Consider the following 17812-nt stretch of genomic DNA (forward strand, 5'->3'; position numbering starts at 1 on the left):
TGGCCATTTGCTTTTGCTGCTCATCTTTTGCCTGGTTTGATAGTAGCCTTTGCATTTTTTTTCCACTTGGTTAGTTTGTAAGAGCAGTTTCTGTAGAATAGATATCAACCTTTTGTCATCTGTATTATAAATATTTGGATTAGCTGTATCATTTGTCTCATCTTTGTCTGCCAGCAAGTATCGGACACTATTTCACTAAAGAATTAGAGTGGCAAACTGAGTTTCATCAACAGCCTAATTAATGTGATTCGTTAACCAGCCTTTTGACCCACGAGTACAGTATGACATTGATGGGAGTGGTACAATCTGCTCATTGAAGGATGCGGTAGCTCGCTATATCAGCTGAATGTTCCATCGCTTAAGCTTTTTAGAACTTCTTCCAGCAATAGGGAGGGGTACTTACACGATGCACAGGAAGACGTAGATCGATCCCAGAACCGCTATAATGCACTCTGCTGATCTCCCTTCCTTATGCATGGAGTCCTGAAATCTGTCTCATTCTTTTTTAGAAATCACACCATTCTCAAAACCTCACCCACCTGTTGTGGGCAAAGTGACTCATCACAGCATCGAATTGTACTGGGACCTGGAGAAGAAAGCAAAACGCCAAGGGCCTCAGGATCAGTGGTTCAGGTTCTCCATCGAAGAGGAAGACCCCAAAGTGCACACTTACGGTCTCATTTATACGTAGGTGCAGCGTCGAACTGCGTAACATTTTGCTTCGATGCCCTGATTAGCTGGGATGGTTTCTATTGTTTCCAAAACAACTCGTTTTAAAATTAAAAGGATGAGTCAGCATCATTTGCATGCATGCTTTTTATGAATTATAATCTTTGGAAAATAAGCATCAGTGGTAGCTTTGAAATTAAACCTCTTATACCTTTGAGAGCCTCTCAGGCTTCGGAAATATTCTAACGGTATATTTTTTAAAATCCAAAATGTGGAGACAGGAGGGAAGGGGAGTTCGAAGTGGTCAGGGGAGGTTCCTGTCAGGCCGTCCAGCCGGTGACTCTTGACCTCACGTCACAGCACTGCGCCCTTGTTAACTCTGTCCAGCTCGGTCCTGGCGAGGCCGTGCTGGTTCCCATGCCAGTGGCTGGCCGCCCGTCTCCCGAACGCGTTACCTTCTGTTCCTATAGGGTGGGCTCCTTCGCCTAACACGACCATCGGATCAAGTCCCCCCGCCTCAGAAGGCCACCCGGAGTAGCGGGTCCCGCACCCCGCACCCCGCACCCTCTCCATCACGGCCTTGTTTCATGTGCCTCGTAACATTTAGCTCTGCTGGAATGATTTTACCTGTTTGCTTGTTCGTTTTCCTGTCTCCCTCCTACCGGCATTAAACTCAGCGGCAGGCGGATAAGAATCCTGCTTGCTTAACACCTGTCCCCAGCTCCCAGACAACATCGGCGCACAGTAGGCCCTCAAAATATTTGTTGCATGAATAAACGAATGCTACGGAAGTAATTAGGACATCGTTTCTTCTTAGTCTGCATTCCAACCCCTATTTCTTCCCTTTGCAGTTTATCACTTGCAAAATGATCTGTTTTAGGAATATCAAAAATGAGATGCAAATATGGTTTTAAATGAAACTTGGAAATTTTTTGATAATCGTAGGTACCTATCTGGTTGTAAGAAATCAGCCGGAGAGGTCTCGGGTGCCTGTGACTCGCTTCCCCCAGCGGTGACGTCCTGGAAAACTGCCGCGCGTTCTCCCAGCCAGGGTGCTGGCGCTGACGGGGTCAGGAGACGGGTCCCTCAGGGCAGCGTTGGGACGAGGGCGCTGACGAGTGGGCGTCTCCGCAGGCTTCACCCCTCACCTGAACGGCCACGTCCCTGGGATGGGACGAACGGTTCTTCGTGCCTGAGAAAGAAATCTGCATTTGGCTGCAGCGTAGCTGCCGAGTGAAAGGAACCCCTGGCCTGGCTACTTGCGAATGTCATTCCGATCATGTCACGTCGTGCATCGTTCCGTTGGGTGCCTCCCGCCCAAGAGCTCGAGTCAGGAGACTGTGAGTGTCGCTGTGGAGGAGGAAGGACGCCATCGCTTTCGCGTCCGTCTCCCTCGCGCTGCCAGCTGTGTGTGGGTCGTCGTCGGCCGGGGCCGTCCTGGGTCTTTACTTCCTTTTTGCTGGTCTCCTTTGCTGGGCGCCAGGGTGGACAGCACAGGGGAGACCACAGCCGTGTGCACTGGCCTCCTGCCCGGTGTGTCTGTCTGCGCCGTCGCATTTTCCCCACAGACCTGAGGGCTGTCCCCAGGGACACACTCGGACGAGGGCCTGGCATTGCGGGGCCAGCTGCGAAGCCTTCGGAACCCCAGCTCTGAACGGGCTTGTGAAATGCTTGCTTTCACTGAGAACTTCGGCAGCACAAACCTTGACACTAGGTGGCAGAATTAGACCGTATTAACCTTGAACTCTCGCTCCGTTGTGTCATGTGCTCTAGGTATCATTAAAACTGCCAAACACCTTTCCTGTAAAAACCATTGTCTGGAATGTCTGACCTTGGGGTCTAGGTCGAAGAGCTGCAGCCTGACTTGGCACTGTTTGTTCAGGTCACCCACTGGCCAGTCACGAATCCGCAGTGTCACTCTGACGTGATCTTACCTCAGCTGGCTACCCGGCGTTGAGAGTTCTCCCTTTGCAGGTCCCTCCTGCACATCCCCATTAGAAGGTGACATTTTCCTCTACTAGGATGCAAGCTCCATTTTCCGACTAGTTCATTGCTGTAACCCCGGTTCCCGCAGCTGCCCAGCGTTTTTGCCGGTGGGAAGAGGTGGCCTTATTCCTCGGTTCTGCCTTCGGTTTCCTTCGCTCTAGCATGGCTGCGTGAATTGTCCTCTGAATCCGCCTTTTGTCAAGTCGTCTTCGCTGGGTCTCCTCAGACTGACTCGGATGCCCTTGACAGTGTGCACACGACCTGCCTTTCTGGTTGTCCCACTTCTGAGCAGAGCCCTCCAACGAGACCTGCTCACTGTCCGGTGACTGTGTCTTGCCTTTTTCTACACGTGTGTTCAGCCGTTTTCCCCGTTTGGACAAATTTCCCTCTGCCCCATCTTTTCTTCTGCTCAAGTCAGGTTCTACCTCTGCCGAGAAGCTCCCTTTACTGTGCCGTCCACCCCCTCTGCGATAATTGGTGCCTATGTCATGCATTTCATTCATTCAGTCAGCATGTTTTAATAACACCTACTATGTGCCAGACACTGGATGCTGGAGATACAGCACTGGACAAATAGACAAAAGGTCCCCTCTCATGATGAGGAAAACAAATGATAAAGAAGGTACATAAACGTAAACATACAGAATATGACAGGTGATGATAAGAAACAAGGAAAAAGCCTGGGAAAAATTGGGGCCGGGGGTGGAAGTGGGGAGGCGACATCTGAGTAAAGGAGCACGTGCGGGTGCTCTGGAGCCTGCGAGCATCTGGAAGAACATTCCAGACAGGAGGAATCACAAGCGAAGTCGCCTTGAGATGGGATTGCGCCTGGCATGTTCCAGAAACACCGAGGAGTGGAGTGAGCAAGGAGGAGAGTGATAGGGATGAGTCAGAGGCAGCGGGGGGACGGCTGGGGCCATCGAGAAAACTGTGCCTTTACTCCGAGAGCAGGCCAGCCATCGTGGGGCGTTGCGCTGAGCCGCGGCTCGACATGGCTCGCGCTTTCCGAGGACCGCTGTCTGCTGGGCGACACTGGGCTGTAGGCGGCGAGGCGGCCGGCGGCAGGCGGGGCTGACTGGGAAGCTTGTGCAGTCATTTGTGGGGGAGAGAGCCGTGGTCGGAATCAGGGTGTGTTTTAAAGGCAGATTTGAACAATTTGCCGGCGGACCACGTACGAGACGTGAGAGAAGCAGGATGCGTACACATCCGGGAGAGGTCGGGTTATGCAGCGTGCAGCATCAGCTCTGGAGTCTCGGTGGCTTGCGAGGCAGCGGTCCGCTTCCCGCACTGAGGGCCCGCTGTGTGTCGGCCACGGCCCCACGCCACGCTGACCTTCCTCTGTAGTCCGGGCGCCTGGCGTGGTCCCTGCCTGACCATCGTCGGTCTGTGTGACATGGGGGACAAGTGCACGGCATGGTGATTCTTCAGTGTTCTGCTCAGAATGACACATCACCCTTCTGCTAATGCTTCATTGCTCAGAGCGGGCCACCCGATCTGAGTGTAATCGCAGAAGGACGTGGAATCCTCGGAGGGCACCAAATATTCGTGGACAGTAATCTGGTCTTCCGCAGAGACCTAGGATAACGGGATGGGAAGGGCGCGGGTGGAGTCTGGGATGACAGACATTCGAGCAGGGGCGGCAGGGAGGGTGGAGCAGCCGGGCAGAGTCTGGTCTGCAGAAAGGAGTTTCAGCGCCACCAGCAGGAGGCTGGATGGGGGTGCTGGGGGCGGGGGCACCGAGGGGGTGCGGAGCCGAGTCCCTGGGCAGCTGGTAACTAGTTTCTTAGGTTTCGTGTTGGCTCAGCTCTTGCATCAAATATGTGCTTATTGACTGAGAAAGAGAGGGGTACGCTCCGTGCTTTGTGCGTTTCCTTCCATTGTGGAGATAGAAGACTCGCTCGTTTTTTGACCTACCGTGCCTGGGTGAGGCTGCACTTCCCTATAGGCTTCTGTCAGTCATCCTGTGTCTGCGTGGCAGTCACGGTGTCATCCCCGAGTCTGTGCTGTAACCACTGTGAGGTGCCCCAGCGGGCCGCTGTGTCACCTGCTTTGTCTGTGGGGCCATCTCTGCTGAAGTCATTGGCGCCTCCAGCCTTCCATGAGGGTCTTCAGTGACATCTGCTTTCTAGAACGGTTCTGATAGTCACCTTTCTGGGGCCTATGAAGGTGCCATTTGCTTCAGGGTGACTTCATGATAGTTAGCAATATTGGATTTTTTTTGAGGGGGGCGCATTTTTGGTTATCTTTTGGTCTGAAACTATGTTAAATTTTTGACACCTGGCGTTGAATTCTATTGAGACTCGGGTATTATATTCTCACTGAGCTCCTAAAGATCTTTGCAGATGCCTTAAGGTGTTGAGGGCTCAGTTTCTGTGATTCAAGTATCTGCAGATATGGACCTAGGCTCACAAAATGATAAAATCCACCCACTCGTTAGACCATCTGTGCCAGGCTGATATATTTATTGTTTAAAATTATTTTTTTAGCCCATACAGCTTTTCTGAATGTTTATCTTTGTTTTAGAGCTTTTACTTTGATGGTATTTTTTAACACTTCTCTGCGTCTTGGTTTCTTAATTCAAATGTTTCTCTTACAGCTGTTGGTATTGTTTCTTCTTTGCTTTTCTTATAGTTCCTTTTTTGTTGATACGTGTATCAGTTATCTATGGCTGCATAACAAAGTACCCTCACATGTAGAGGCTAAGGGAGAAAGCCGGTCCTGCGTCTGCTCATGATTCGACAGTCTGGCAGGGTGGGCGTGGCGTATCTGCTCCGCGTGGTCTCGGCTGGTGCAGTTCTGTTGGGGCCAGAGGATCCAGATGGTGTCACTCATGTGTCCGATGCCTCTGCTGGGCGGCCGGGACGGCGGGCGCTGACGAGGCTGCTTTGTCGCCCTTCATTGTCTGGCATCTTCCACTGACCCTGCCCGGGCGGTCTCTTTCTCCAGCGGGGGAGTCGAACTTCATTGCTGGGATCAATGCGTGTTCAGGACTTTATTTCAGCTTAAAATTTTACATTTTGGATAAACAAGCGAGGGAGAGGGGTTTTGTAAATTGTTTCCAGTTTTCAAACATGGCCCTCGCACAGGCAGACTCGCCTGGCGCCATCTCCCATTGGGCTGTCTGTCACCTTTGCTTGCACCCTAGACCATCTGCCCCGTCACCCCGCCCCGGCATGCCTCGTCCTTCTGATCCAATGCTTCTTTCTCAGGCTCTGGGCCCTTCTTTCCCCTGGCTTGTCTGCCTGGGAGTCGTCTGCCTGTCTGTTATGGACGCGACTCTCTCCTTTTCTGACTTTCCATCAGAGTCCCCCACTGGAGGACATTCCTCTGGGCCCTGACTGCCCCTCACACACTCCCACAGCCGAGGACCTGCTCATCTGACAGGTGAGTTTGGGAGACGGAACTTAGAGGACTTCTAAACTACCCCCAAGGATTCGCCTCCCCTGGAGCAGTGTACGGTCTGCTCTCTAGACCTGCACTTGGCCGTACACCTGCTTCTTGGGGAAAGACCGCCTTCTAGTGGGGTCTGCGGGAGAGAGGGCGAGGCCATTGAATTGATGCATCATGCCCGGTTTCTTCAGGTGAGCTTTTATCAAAAACGATGCCAACTCTAGTACTGTCATTTCACCCATTTCACCCGACTCAGCTGTCACCGCCTCACTGTCCCCAGCCTGGCCCAGCACCTCACAAGTTACGGGTACTAGATATGGTTGTTGAATCGCGTGGAATAGAATTGATGTATAAGTATCTGGGTCGCACATAGACATCCTTGAAATGCTGGTTGTGAATTTCAAAGTGTGATTCTGGCCTCTGCAGAGGTCTGCTGAGAAGGAAAGAAAAATTAAAGGCAGAACGTGGAGAGAACAATGGTAAGCTTGGAGGCCAAGCAGCTCTGGAGTGTTCCAAAGGAGGGAACAAAGCTGGGGTGGGTGTGGAAGCAGGAAGGAAGAAAGAGATGGAAACACACACACACACACACACGCACACACACACACACCCCTCCCCCCCAAAAAAAGCAAGCCTTCGAGGTATAGGGAAAATTCCAATTCAATAGGAATTGAAAGAGATACATGGACTTTAGTTGGATGCCAATAAAAGTTTTGGCCGCAGAGGGAAGCTGAGGTTTGGGGCAATACTGGGGAATACAGACCGCTCTGTTGACTTTCGGAGACCTGATTCCCTAGAAAGCGTACGGCTTCAAAGCCAGGCCCCCAGGACCTGCCCTTGAGCAGCGGGCCGGGGTCTTCCCACCTCCGCAGGGTCCCGGCGTCTTCCCAGCAGGTGGGGAGGCTGCCCACCCCCATCTCCTGGAGCTCGGTTTGCAGGCTCCCCATGACTAGACTTGGTCCTTCTTCCCTCCGGAGCTGAGCGAGTCCCACTGCTGGCCTCTGATGGGTTTTCCGTTCCACAGGGTTTAGCACCTGTTTCCCACATCATCCTCCGAGGTGAACTTAGCCACGTGGCTGGACGTTAGAGTCGTTCCTTGCATGCCGCTGGCTCCCCAGCCCCTCTCTCTGGTGCTGATGGGCTACACGCAATCATGCATTTCATTCCTTCGGGTCCTTTCCCTACGGTCTTATGTTGTCCTCCATGGATGCGTAGCTGTCACTGAGACAGCCTCACCACCCACCCACACGTATGCTATCGGGCTGGCTGTCTCCTCTCTCAAATATGAGACTTTGTTAACTGAGATACGTATCATGGGTAGACGATTTCTCCGAAGTATGACATTGGGTGCCAGCTACGTGTCAGCACTGGGCTAGCTGGCGGAGCAGAGAGGGCACGTGGTGGGAAGGGTCGGAGGTGCCACTTGTGACTTGTCCTTTGTGTTCACGGCCCTCACAGCCTAGTGGGGGAGGCCGACAGCAACCAAGACCAGACCCGAATGGAAACAGACAGCATTCAGTATTCACCGCATGGCTTGTCCCACGCCGTCAGCACTGGCGATGTCATCGGCATGTGTGTCTCCTCCTGTCTAGGGGATACGCCACAAAGCACGTCGTGGAAGGCTTGGAGCCACGGACACTGTACAGGTTCCGACTGAAGGTCACCAGCCCCTCTGGAGAGTATGAATACAGCCCCGTGGTCTCAGTATCTACGACCAGTGAGTATACAAACACCCCAACCCTGTGTGCTCCTGAAAGGAAGCGGGGATGGGCCAGCCGTGGCCGGCGCAGACGAGACCCTTCGTAAGTGGTGGGTGGATGGAGGGTGAATGAAAGGCCCAGAGGCAGAAGAGGATGAGGAGAAGGAAACACAGATTCCCTCAGCTCACTCTCATGCCTGCTGGGAGCTGGATCCATTGCCCCCTGGCTGGGGAGTACACCTGAACCTGCCAGGTGAGCTGGATGCAGAACTAAGCACGGCGAGCCTCAGGGGGCCACTGGCGTCCTTCTTACTACACCAAAGGCAGGGCACGGTCTTCTGGACTTGATGCCAGAGTCGCATGGAGCCGGTCAGCCATTTGGGCCCTGTTAGAAAGGCAGAAACCGTCGTAGCTGTCTATCAGCCGACGAGGGTCGTGCCTTTGGGGCTGGGTGGGCCTCCTCGCCAGGCTGGCATCCGAGAGGCAGGCATGCATAACCTGTCCCGTGGTCCAGGGCGTTGTCACCACAGTCCGTGGCTTCCGTGGGTAATTAGACGAGACAAGGGCTGGATGGAGACTCGGCCTCTGGCGCTGAGCTGGAGAACGGGGTTCCCGAGCTTCTCACTGTCAGGTCGCAGGAGGGACATGCTCTCCGGAGTGGCTCCTGGGTCGTGAGGATCAGGCGGCTCTTCCTCTTGGCCGACTGCTGCTCCCTTAACTATTCTTATATTTGTGATGCCAAAGCAGACTCTCCTTAAGGAGGCAGATCATGCTACACAAAGAATTGAAAATGTGCACATTACACAAAAGAAGTGAAAATGCTGTGGATTGATAATCTGCATTCAGTTTGAAAGTGTTTTAATGAATCACAAAAGCATGTGCTTTGTTTGAATAAAGGATGCTCGGGCTTTTTTTTCCCCAGGTAAAGTACACGAGACTCTTGCTTAAATGAGGCATGCAATTTTAATCAGTTGGGCCCTTAAAAAGAAAGAAAACCAGCTGCTGCTTGTTAATTGGCAAATATCTTCTCCACTGAGCTCGTCATTAATTCACTGCTTTTAATGGAGACCTAGATTCCACCCCGAAAGGTGTTATTGCCACATTATGTCTGCTGGCACACCTGCAGCTAAATGCAGACATGAGGGATGGCCCCCCCCGAAGACCACCCTGTCCTCCTCTCCTGGGGGGAGGTGTCCCCTGCTTTTGTGGTCCATGGCGCTGCCCGACGCGTTTCCTCAGGTGCCGGGAGCGTGGACTTCCTCCCCACGGCAGGATCAGTTCAGTGTTTGGGATCGCAACCTTCGGGGCGAACATTAGAAACACAAACCCAGAAAGGCAAAGCCTGCCTTTCTTATATTCCATCTTGGGCCATCCCTTGGGCCCGGCCCACACGTCTTGAGGGATGGGGGCGGCAGGCAGGACCGAGCATTCGGCTCTGGCTGGAATTTCCTGTTCTTTGCGATTCCTGCTGGAGTGGGAGGAAGAAGGCCTGCTCTGCTCTGCTCTGCAAACCAGAGCCTTTTCTGTTTCTCTGCCAAACTCTGGACGGTGAGACTTCCGTGCGTGGGTTGATCCGTGCGGTCTGGTGGCAATCCTCGTACCTCTGTGCCCACCTTGCGGTGGCTGAGGGGTCAACCAGTCAGTGCTAAGAACGAGCTTCCATGCCCCGAGTGACAGTTACTGCTGCCTTTCGCTGACACTCAGCAAGCAGGAGTGATGAACAGCTATGATGTCCTCCCTTTCTCCCTTGAGAGGTCCCTTTGTTCTCAGAATAATGAGAGCAGTGATTGCCTCCTGCAGAAGCTGCAACAGGCAAGGCATTCATTTAAATTATACCCTAATATCCGAGTACCCGGGTCGTGGCTGTGCATGGTCCTCGGCCTCTAAGCACAAAATGAACTCATTTCGTTTCCCAGCATCTGCACGCTGCAGAGCTTCCTGGGCGGGGTGCACTGTGGAGCGACCCCCCCGAGAGAGCGGGCTGGCAGCTGCGCCGCACGGGGTGGCTCCAAGGCGGTCAGTGCGTGAGCGTGCTGGGACATGGCGTGTGTTTTTTGATGGGCTACACGCAATCATGCATTTCATTCCTTCGGGTCCTTTCCCTACGGTCTTATGTTGTCCTCCATGGATGCGTAGCTGTCATTGAGACAGCCTCACCACCCACCCACACGTATGCTATCGGGCTGGCTGTCTCCTCTCTCAAATATGAGACTTTGTTAACTGAGATACGTATCATGGGTAGACGATTTCTCCGAAGTATGACATTGGGTGCCAGCTACGTGTCAGCACTGGGCTAGCTGGCGGAGCAGAGAGGGCACGTGGTGGGAAGGGTCGGAGGTGCCACTTGTGACTTGTCCTTTGTGTTCACGGCCCTCACAGCCTAGTGGGGGAGGCCGACAGCAACCAAGACCAGACCCGAATGGAAACAGACAGCATTCAGTATTCACCGCATGGCTTGTCCCACGCCGTCAGCACTGGCGATGTCATCGGCATGTGTGTCTCCTCCCGTCTAGGGGATACGCCACAAAGCACGTCGTGGAAGGCTTGGAGCCACGGACACTGTACAGGTTCCGACTGAAGGTCACCAGCCCCTCTGGAGAGTATGAATACAGCCCCGTGGTCTCAGTATCTACGACCAGTGAGTATACAAACACCCCAACCCTGTGTGCTCCTGAAAGGAAGCGGGGATGGGCCAGCCGTGGCCGGCGCAGACGAGACCCTTCGTAAGTGGTGGGTGGATGGAGGGTGAATGAAAGGCCCAGAGGCAGAAGAGGATGAGGAGAAGGAAACACAGATTCCCTCAGCTCACTCTCATGCCTGCTGGGAGCTGGATCCATTGCCCCCTGGCTGGGGAGTACACCTGAACCTGCCAGGTGAGCTGGATGCAGAACTAAGCACGGCGAGCCTCAGGGGGCCACTGGCGTCCTTCTTACTACACCAAAGGCAGGGCACGGTCTTCTGGACTTGATGCCAGAGTCGCATGGAGCCGGTCAGCCATTTGGGCCCTGTTAGAAAGGCAGAAACCGTCGTAGCTGTCTATCAGCCGACGAGGGTCGTGCCTTTGGGGCTGGGTGGGCCTCCTCGCCAGGCTGGCATCCGAGAGGCAGGCATGCATAACCTGTCCCGTGGTCCAGGGCGTTGTCACCACAGTCCGTGGCTTCCGTGGGTAATTAGACGAGACAAGGGCTGGATGGAGACTCGGCCTCTGGCGCTGAGCTGGAGAACGGGGTTCCCGAGCTTCTCACTGTCAGGTCGCAGGAGGGACATGCTCTCCGGAGTGGCTCCTGGGTCGTGAGGATCAGGCGGCTCTTCCTCTTGGCCGACTGCTGCTCCCTTAACTATTCTTATATTTGTGATGCCAAAGCAGACTCTCCTTAAGGAGGCAGATCATGCTACACAAAGAATTGAAAATGTGCACATTACACAAAAGAAGTGAAAATGCTGTGGATTGATAATCTGCATTCAGTTTGAAAGTGTTTTAATGAATCACAAAAGCATGTGCTTTGTTTGAATAAAGGATGCTCGGGCTTTTTTTTCCCCAGGTAAAGTACACGAGACTCTTGCTTAAATGAGGCATGCAATTTTAATCAGTTGGGCCCTTAAAAAGAAAGAAAACCAGCTGCTGCTTGTTAATTGGCAAATATCTTCTCCGCTGAGCTCGTCATTAATTCACTGCTTTTAATGGAGACCTAGATTCCACCACGAAAGGTGTTATTGCCACATTATGTCTGCTGGCACACCTGCAGCTAAATGCAGACATGAGGGATGGCCCCCCCCGAAGACCACCCTGTCCTCCTCTCCTGGGGGGAGGTGTCCCCTGCTTTTGTGGTCCATGGCGCTGCCCGACGCGTTCCCTCAGGTGCCGGGAGCGTGGACTTCCTCCCCACGGCAGGATCAGTTCAGTGTTTGGGATCGCAACCTTCGGGGCGAACATTAGAAACACAAACCCAGAAAGGCAAAGCCTGCCTTTCTTATATTCCATCTTGGGCCATCCCTTGGGCCCGGCCCACACGTCTTGAGGGATGGGGGCGGCAGGCAGGACCGAGCATTCGGCTCTGGCTGGAATTTCCTGTTCTTTGCGATTCCTGCTGGAGTGGGAGGAAGAAGGCCTGCTCTGCTCTGCTCTGCAAACCAGAGCCTTTTCTGTTTCTCTGCCAAACTCTGGACAGTGAGACTTCCGTGCGTGGGTTGATCCGTGCGGTCTGGTGGCAATCCTCGTACCTCTGTGCCCACCTTGCGGTGGCTGAGGGGTCAACCAGTCAGTGCTGAGAACGAGCTTCCATGCCCCGAGTGACAGTTACTGCTGCCTTTCGCTGACACTCAGCAAGCAGGAGTGATGAACAGCTATGATGTCCTCCCTTTCTCCCTTGAGAGGTCCCTTTGTTCTCAGAATAATGAGAGCAGTGATTGCCTCCTGCAGAAGCTGCAACAGGCAAGGCATTCATTTAAATTATACCCTAATATCCGAGTACCCGGGTCGTGGCTGTGCATGGTCCTCGGCCTCTAAGCATGAAATGAACTCATTTCGTTTCCCAGCATCTGCACGCTGCAGAGCTTCCTGGGCGGGGTGCACTGTGGAGCGACCCCCCTGAGAGAGCGGGCTGGCAGCTGCGCCGCACGGGGTGGCTCCAAGGCGGTCAGTGCGTGAGCGAGCTGGGACGTGGCGTGTGTTTTTAGTATTTAAAAAAAAAAAAAAAACTTTTAAGAAGTTGCACTTTTCCGAAGCTTCTTAAACCTCAGGCACCTCATTTCGCTTAACGGCTTGCGGGGAGGGGTCGTGCCGACTTAAGGTGCCTGCTTGCGTTCTAAACTTAACGCGAGTGGAAGCGTTCAGGGAGTCGGTCAGCTGCCTCAGCACGTGTTAGACACCCAGGGACGCAGTGTGGCCTGACGGGACCTGCCTGGGGCCCCGATGCCCGGGGCCCCGATGCGCCCCCTCCTGCCTGGGGGCCCGGAGCGGGCCCCTCGCCTCTGGCTCTCAGGTGTGTGGTCTGAAGGAGACTCTAAAGAGTTCTGCGGAGTCCTGGATGCGGCTTGACTCACAGGGTTTCAGTGAGTCCGTATGTTGAATTTGGGTAGAAATAGGATGAGCGTCTTATGCTCTTCTAGATGATTCCGTGCAGATGACTTGTTTCTGTGTTTTCAGTGGCAGTGGAAGTGAGAGTCCCAGAAGAGGGGACTGTCTGCCGAGATAATAGACCCCCCCCCCCGAGCCCGCCACCCTTCCCCGTTTGCCCTGTGAGCAGGAAGGGAACCTTCCCAGAGGTTTTGTTTGCCCACTGAAGCGTGGACGGGTCACACAGTAGGTTGTTATAAGTTCACGTCACCCTAGGCTGGGGTGTTTTCTCCTCGGCTCTGTGGACATTATGGGGCTGAATAGTTCTTGGTTGTGGGGGACGCTTATCAGCATCCCTGGCCTCTCCCCACTAGACGCCAGGAGCACCAGCCCTTACACCGTGACAACCAAAAGTGTCATCAGACTTTATAAGATGTCCTCTGGGATTTTCTGAGAGCAAAACCCCGCCCCCTTTCACAGCCCCCTGGTGGAACCCCCGGGCTAGGCGTGACCTCCTTTGAAGACCAGGGACAGCGTGGGCCTTGCCCTGTGACAGTTTGTCATGATATGTTTATTTCAAGCTAAAAATATGTGTGGAATGATGAAAAGGAAGTATAATGTAGCTAAAAAATCTTTAAGTGATTGGCAAGCTCTAGCAGACCACATTATTTCAAAACAATTTTCACTTGGCTTAAATTTATTTTTACCAAAAAGAAGAAAGGGTACCAGCTAAAGGTCATTCTGAGAGTGAGCTCCTCGTCTTTCTGCAGTTAGTACTTTGCTAGACTCCGAGGGGACCAGGAGGGCGCTGGCTCCTGTGCCCAGGATCTGGTGTCCCAGAGAGTTTCCCCATCCCGAGGAGCAGGAATAGGGGACTTTATTGCCCATCAGGCAGAGATGGCCAGTGGGCCTTGGGCTGGAAGAAGGTGGGCGGTTAAGTGGTGGGTGAGCCCCAGGAGGCAGGCCGGGGGGGACCAAGGACAACGGGGGTGGAGAACAGATGTTTTCTCTTAGGGTTTAGATTAGTAAGTAATAGGCTGAACACAGGCACTCCGTGGAAGCGGCAAGGGCAGGGGACACGTTTGACAACTTCTCTCTGGGACCCCGGTGTCGAGACTTGGCGTGTTAACGAACATCTGTGGCATGAATGGATGGGACCTTTGAGGTGACTAGAATGAGGGATTCTAAACCCACCGCCCGTGGGGCCAGGTGCAGGAGGGGCCTGGGTACAGGAGGAAGGGAATGGCGGGGCTGTACCCACCCTGGTGGCTGCTGCCACCGTGACCGCTCCCTCAGCGGTGGACGCGTGGCGGGCACGTGCAGTGTGCCCGCTGCTATGCTAAGAGCTTCGCTCGTATTATTTCCTTACGCTTAATCATACTTGTTTAAAAAATTAGAAAGTCCCAGGATGTGGAGCAGGCGGAGCCATGGGATGAGCGCCTGGAGAGGGGGCCCCTTTCACTAGCCCCTTCATTCTCACACTGTGCCCACCGTCTTCCTCCGGGGTCCACACGCCTCTGCACAAAAGGGCGCCCTCCTTTCCGCCCGCGCCCCGCTATCCCTCTGCTGTTCCTCGGACCCCTTCTCCTTGCTCTCTGCTCGGCGGGCTCTCCCCCCGCCTCGGGCTTTCTCACGGTGCCCCTCCTCTCTGGCTTGAGCCCCTTCTGCCCCCACGAGCTCGGAGGGGACGAGTCCCATGTGAATGATGTATTCCTGGGAAGAACTTAAGTTTTGGATTTTGAATATTAGAGCAATCTGTCTTTTTGTTTGTTTGTTTGTTGTTCAAGTAGTTTAGTGACTCTTTGGCAAAGAAAACCCAGCATGCTGTGGCAACTGTGGGACCTTTTCTTGCTTGTAAGAGACATTTATTAAGTCTTATGAAATCTGAAAGAATTATTTTCAAATGTTATTTAACATCCACGAAGCAATACTTTTATAACTTGAAAATGTCCCAAGCCGTGAGCACAATCTAAGCGTTCTCTTAATATGTGAAAACGAAGTCCTTTTCAGAAAAAGAAGGCATTGAATAGTAAACGTAAGATACACTTTTTGGCAGAGCCAAGTGCCTCCTTGGAGGTGACATGACCTTCCACCTCAGGCGGGAGGGACGGAGCTGGCGTGCACCTTCTATATTTTGGATGACTGCTCTCGATCTCATTTCTTCAGGAGAACCCATCAGTAGCGAGCATTTTCATCGTGCGGTCAATGTGAACGATGAAGATTTGCTGGTTCGAATACTTCAAGGAGGGTGAGAGAACTCTGCTATTCAAGACTTTTAAAAAAATTTCTAGTGCCCATAAAGTGCAGAGAAGTGCATGATACAGCTTTATTTTCCTAAATTGTCCCATGCCTTTGAAGCTGTCCCTATAATTGGTCTCAGGTGACTGATATGAGTTCAGCAGAGTGAAGATGATGATAAAATCCTGTGTGTTATATTTTGTAGTTATTTAAAAAAGGAAACGACAAGTCTGAGAATCATATTTTCTTCCCAGAAATAATTTCTGACCCTTGCTTATATGCCGTAGCATTTAGGCAAATTTCACCCTCCACAACGCCCACTTCTAATTCCTGATGAAATCAAGGAATCACCAAATCAGCTGTTTCTAATTCAAAGGCTGATAAAACACTAGCAGAAAAATGGCCAATTCAGTTGCTGCACGTGGGATATATGAAGCTGCCTCCTACACGAATGAGGACCGTGTTATCTGGGTTCTTTCTGAATCGGTAGTTTTGAGTGCCCGAGACGACACGTCATCTGTGAGTTGAGGCCCTTGTACATTGGAGAACAGAATGTTCCCACAGAAAGCCAAAGCTGCTGAGCTGATACGGAGAGTCTGCCTTCTTGTTTTGGGGTAGCCCTTTCCGCCCAGTAGGGGAGGCAGGAGTCAGGAGCAGAGTGAGCGTGCCCACCTGTACAGACCCCCGTTCAGGGGGCCCGAGGGCCTGCGGTGAAGACACTGTGTCCTCTGAGTTAAGGGGCCTGTGTTCCTGGCTTCCATGATGGTTCAGAGTTGAAGGCAGTGCCTACGGTAAGTAAAAGGACAGCAATTTTCTCTTCCTGTGGATTTGCATCTTTTAAAATATTCGGCAGGGCAGTCTAAGACAACAGAAATTTAACGGCCCAGAAAAAATTGGAATTTTCCATGAAATGAACCATTTCAGCCACCTGTGCCCCGCAGGAGACGTCAGCTGCAAATGTACAGGGAGCCGGGCCGGCCCCGTTAACGTCCTCTCTCTGTTTTTCCCAAGCAATGTGAAGGTTGACGTCCCCAACAAGTTTGGTTTTACTGCTCTGATGGTCGCTGCCCAGAAAGGATACAGCAGGTGGGCCTCGTCCTGTCTCATCCGCGGCGAGTGGCTGAGCCGCTCCTCAAGGCTCTGGGCCTGGTGGGCGGGGAGGGAGAAGGCGCTGCGGGGAGCCTGCTTCCTTCTCCTTTCCCAAACTGCACCCTCGGGGGACCGAACAAACCTCAGCTGCTTTTCTCATAAAGTTATAGGATGTGCAGGAGAGCATGTAAACGTGCATAATCATACGGCGAGGAAGAGGGCCATGTAATCATATTTCGCAATGTATTTTATATGTCCTGGGAAAATTTGGTATTAGAATTTTCCATGAAATGAACCATTTCAGCCACCTGTGCCCCGCAAGAGACGTCAGCTGCAAATGTACAGGGAGCCAGGCCGGCCCCGTTAACGTCCTCTCTCTGTTTTTCCCAAGCAATGTGAAGGTTGACGTCCCCAACAAGTTTGGTTTTACTGCTCTGATGGTCGCTGCCCAGAAAGGATACAGCAGGTGGGCCTCGTCCTGTCTCATCCGCAGCGAGTGGCTGAGCCGCTCCCCAAGGCTCTGGGCCTGGTGGGGGGGGAGGGAGAAGGCGCTGCGGGGAGCCTGCTTCCTTCTCCTTTCCCAAACTGCACCCTCGGGGGGCCGAACAAACGCTCAGCTGCTTTTCTCATAAAGTTATAGGATGTGCAGGAGAGCACGTAAACGTGCATAATCATACGGCGAGGAAGAGGGCCATGTAATCATATTTCGCAATGTATTTTATATGTCCTGGGAAAATTTGGTATTAGAATTTTCCATGAAATGAACCATTTCAGCCACCTGTGCCCCGCAAGAGACGTCAGCTGCAAATGTACAGGGAGCCAGGCCGGCCCCGTTAACGTCCTCTCTCTGTTTTTCCCAAGCAATGTGAAGGTGGACGTCCCCAACAAGTTTGGTTTTACTGCTCTGATGGTCGCTGCCCAGAAAGGATACAGCAGGTGGGCCTCGTCCTGTCTCATCCGCAGCGAGTGGCTGAGCCGCTCCCCAAGGCTCTGGGCCTGGTGGGGGGGGAGGGAGAAGGCGCTGCGGGGAGCCTGCTTCCTTCTCCTTTCCCAAACTGCACCCTCGGGGGGCCGAACAAACGCTCAGCTGCTTTTCTCATAAAGTTATAGGATGTGCAGGAGAGCACGTAAACGTGCATAATCATACGGCGAGGAAGAGGGCCATGTAATCATATTTCGCAATGTATTTTATATGTCCTGGGAAAATTCGGTATTAGAATTTGAATTTCTTTTAAAGAAAGAAAGTGAGGGGGGGGAAGTGTTTTGTGTGGCGGGGGGAGGGGATATTAATTCTGGAAAACAAACTGCCCTGCTAGGTTGCTAACAGAGAATTTTCAACGATACACTCCATTACCTCTATCCCACACAGAGATAGGCATAAATACTAATAGCTTATTTTTCAATCATATTTATATTTTAACTGCTAAAATGCCATTTTGAAAAAATAGAAATGTTTTTATTAAATGTTGCTGCTTGAAAATATATTTAAAACGGCCATTAAAGTGACAGTGAACTATTTTCATAGTCTAGTCTGTTTATGTGGTATAGTGTCTTTTCAATGAATGATTCATGTAAAGGGTGAAGCTTCTTTTATTTTTTTTGGTATAGAGAGGTAGTTGTCAGGTTTAATAATGCCCTGTCTTTAAAGCCAGCTAGCCACCGAAGATGGAGAGGAAAGTAGTGTGAAG

General features: G+C 52.4%; 1 protein-coding gene across 1 annotated transcript in view; it reads left to right on the forward strand.

The window, feature by feature from the left end:
* The window catches only part of FANK1 (fibronectin type III and ankyrin repeat domains 1), a 69687-nt gene that overhangs the window by 42085 nt on the left and 9790 nt on the right, over positions 1 to 17812 (forward strand). The window contains exons 2-5 of the mRNA XM_023533787.1: positions 510 to 687; positions 7635 to 7759; positions 14964 to 15045; positions 16047 to 16121. Of these exons, the coding sequence (XP_023389555.1) occupies positions 510 to 687; positions 7635 to 7759; positions 14964 to 15045; positions 16047 to 16121 (460 nt within the window). The remainder of the gene's footprint in view (positions 1 to 509; positions 688 to 7634; positions 7760 to 14963; positions 15046 to 16046; positions 16122 to 17812) is intronic.

Source organism: Pteropus vampyrus, unplaced genomic scaffold (assembly GCF_000151845.1).
Source record: "Pteropus vampyrus isolate Shadow unplaced genomic scaffold, Pvam_2.0 Scaffold111, whole genome shotgun sequence".
NCBI classification, from domain to species: domain Eukaryota; kingdom Metazoa; phylum Chordata; class Mammalia; order Chiroptera; family Pteropodidae; genus Pteropus; species Pteropus vampyrus.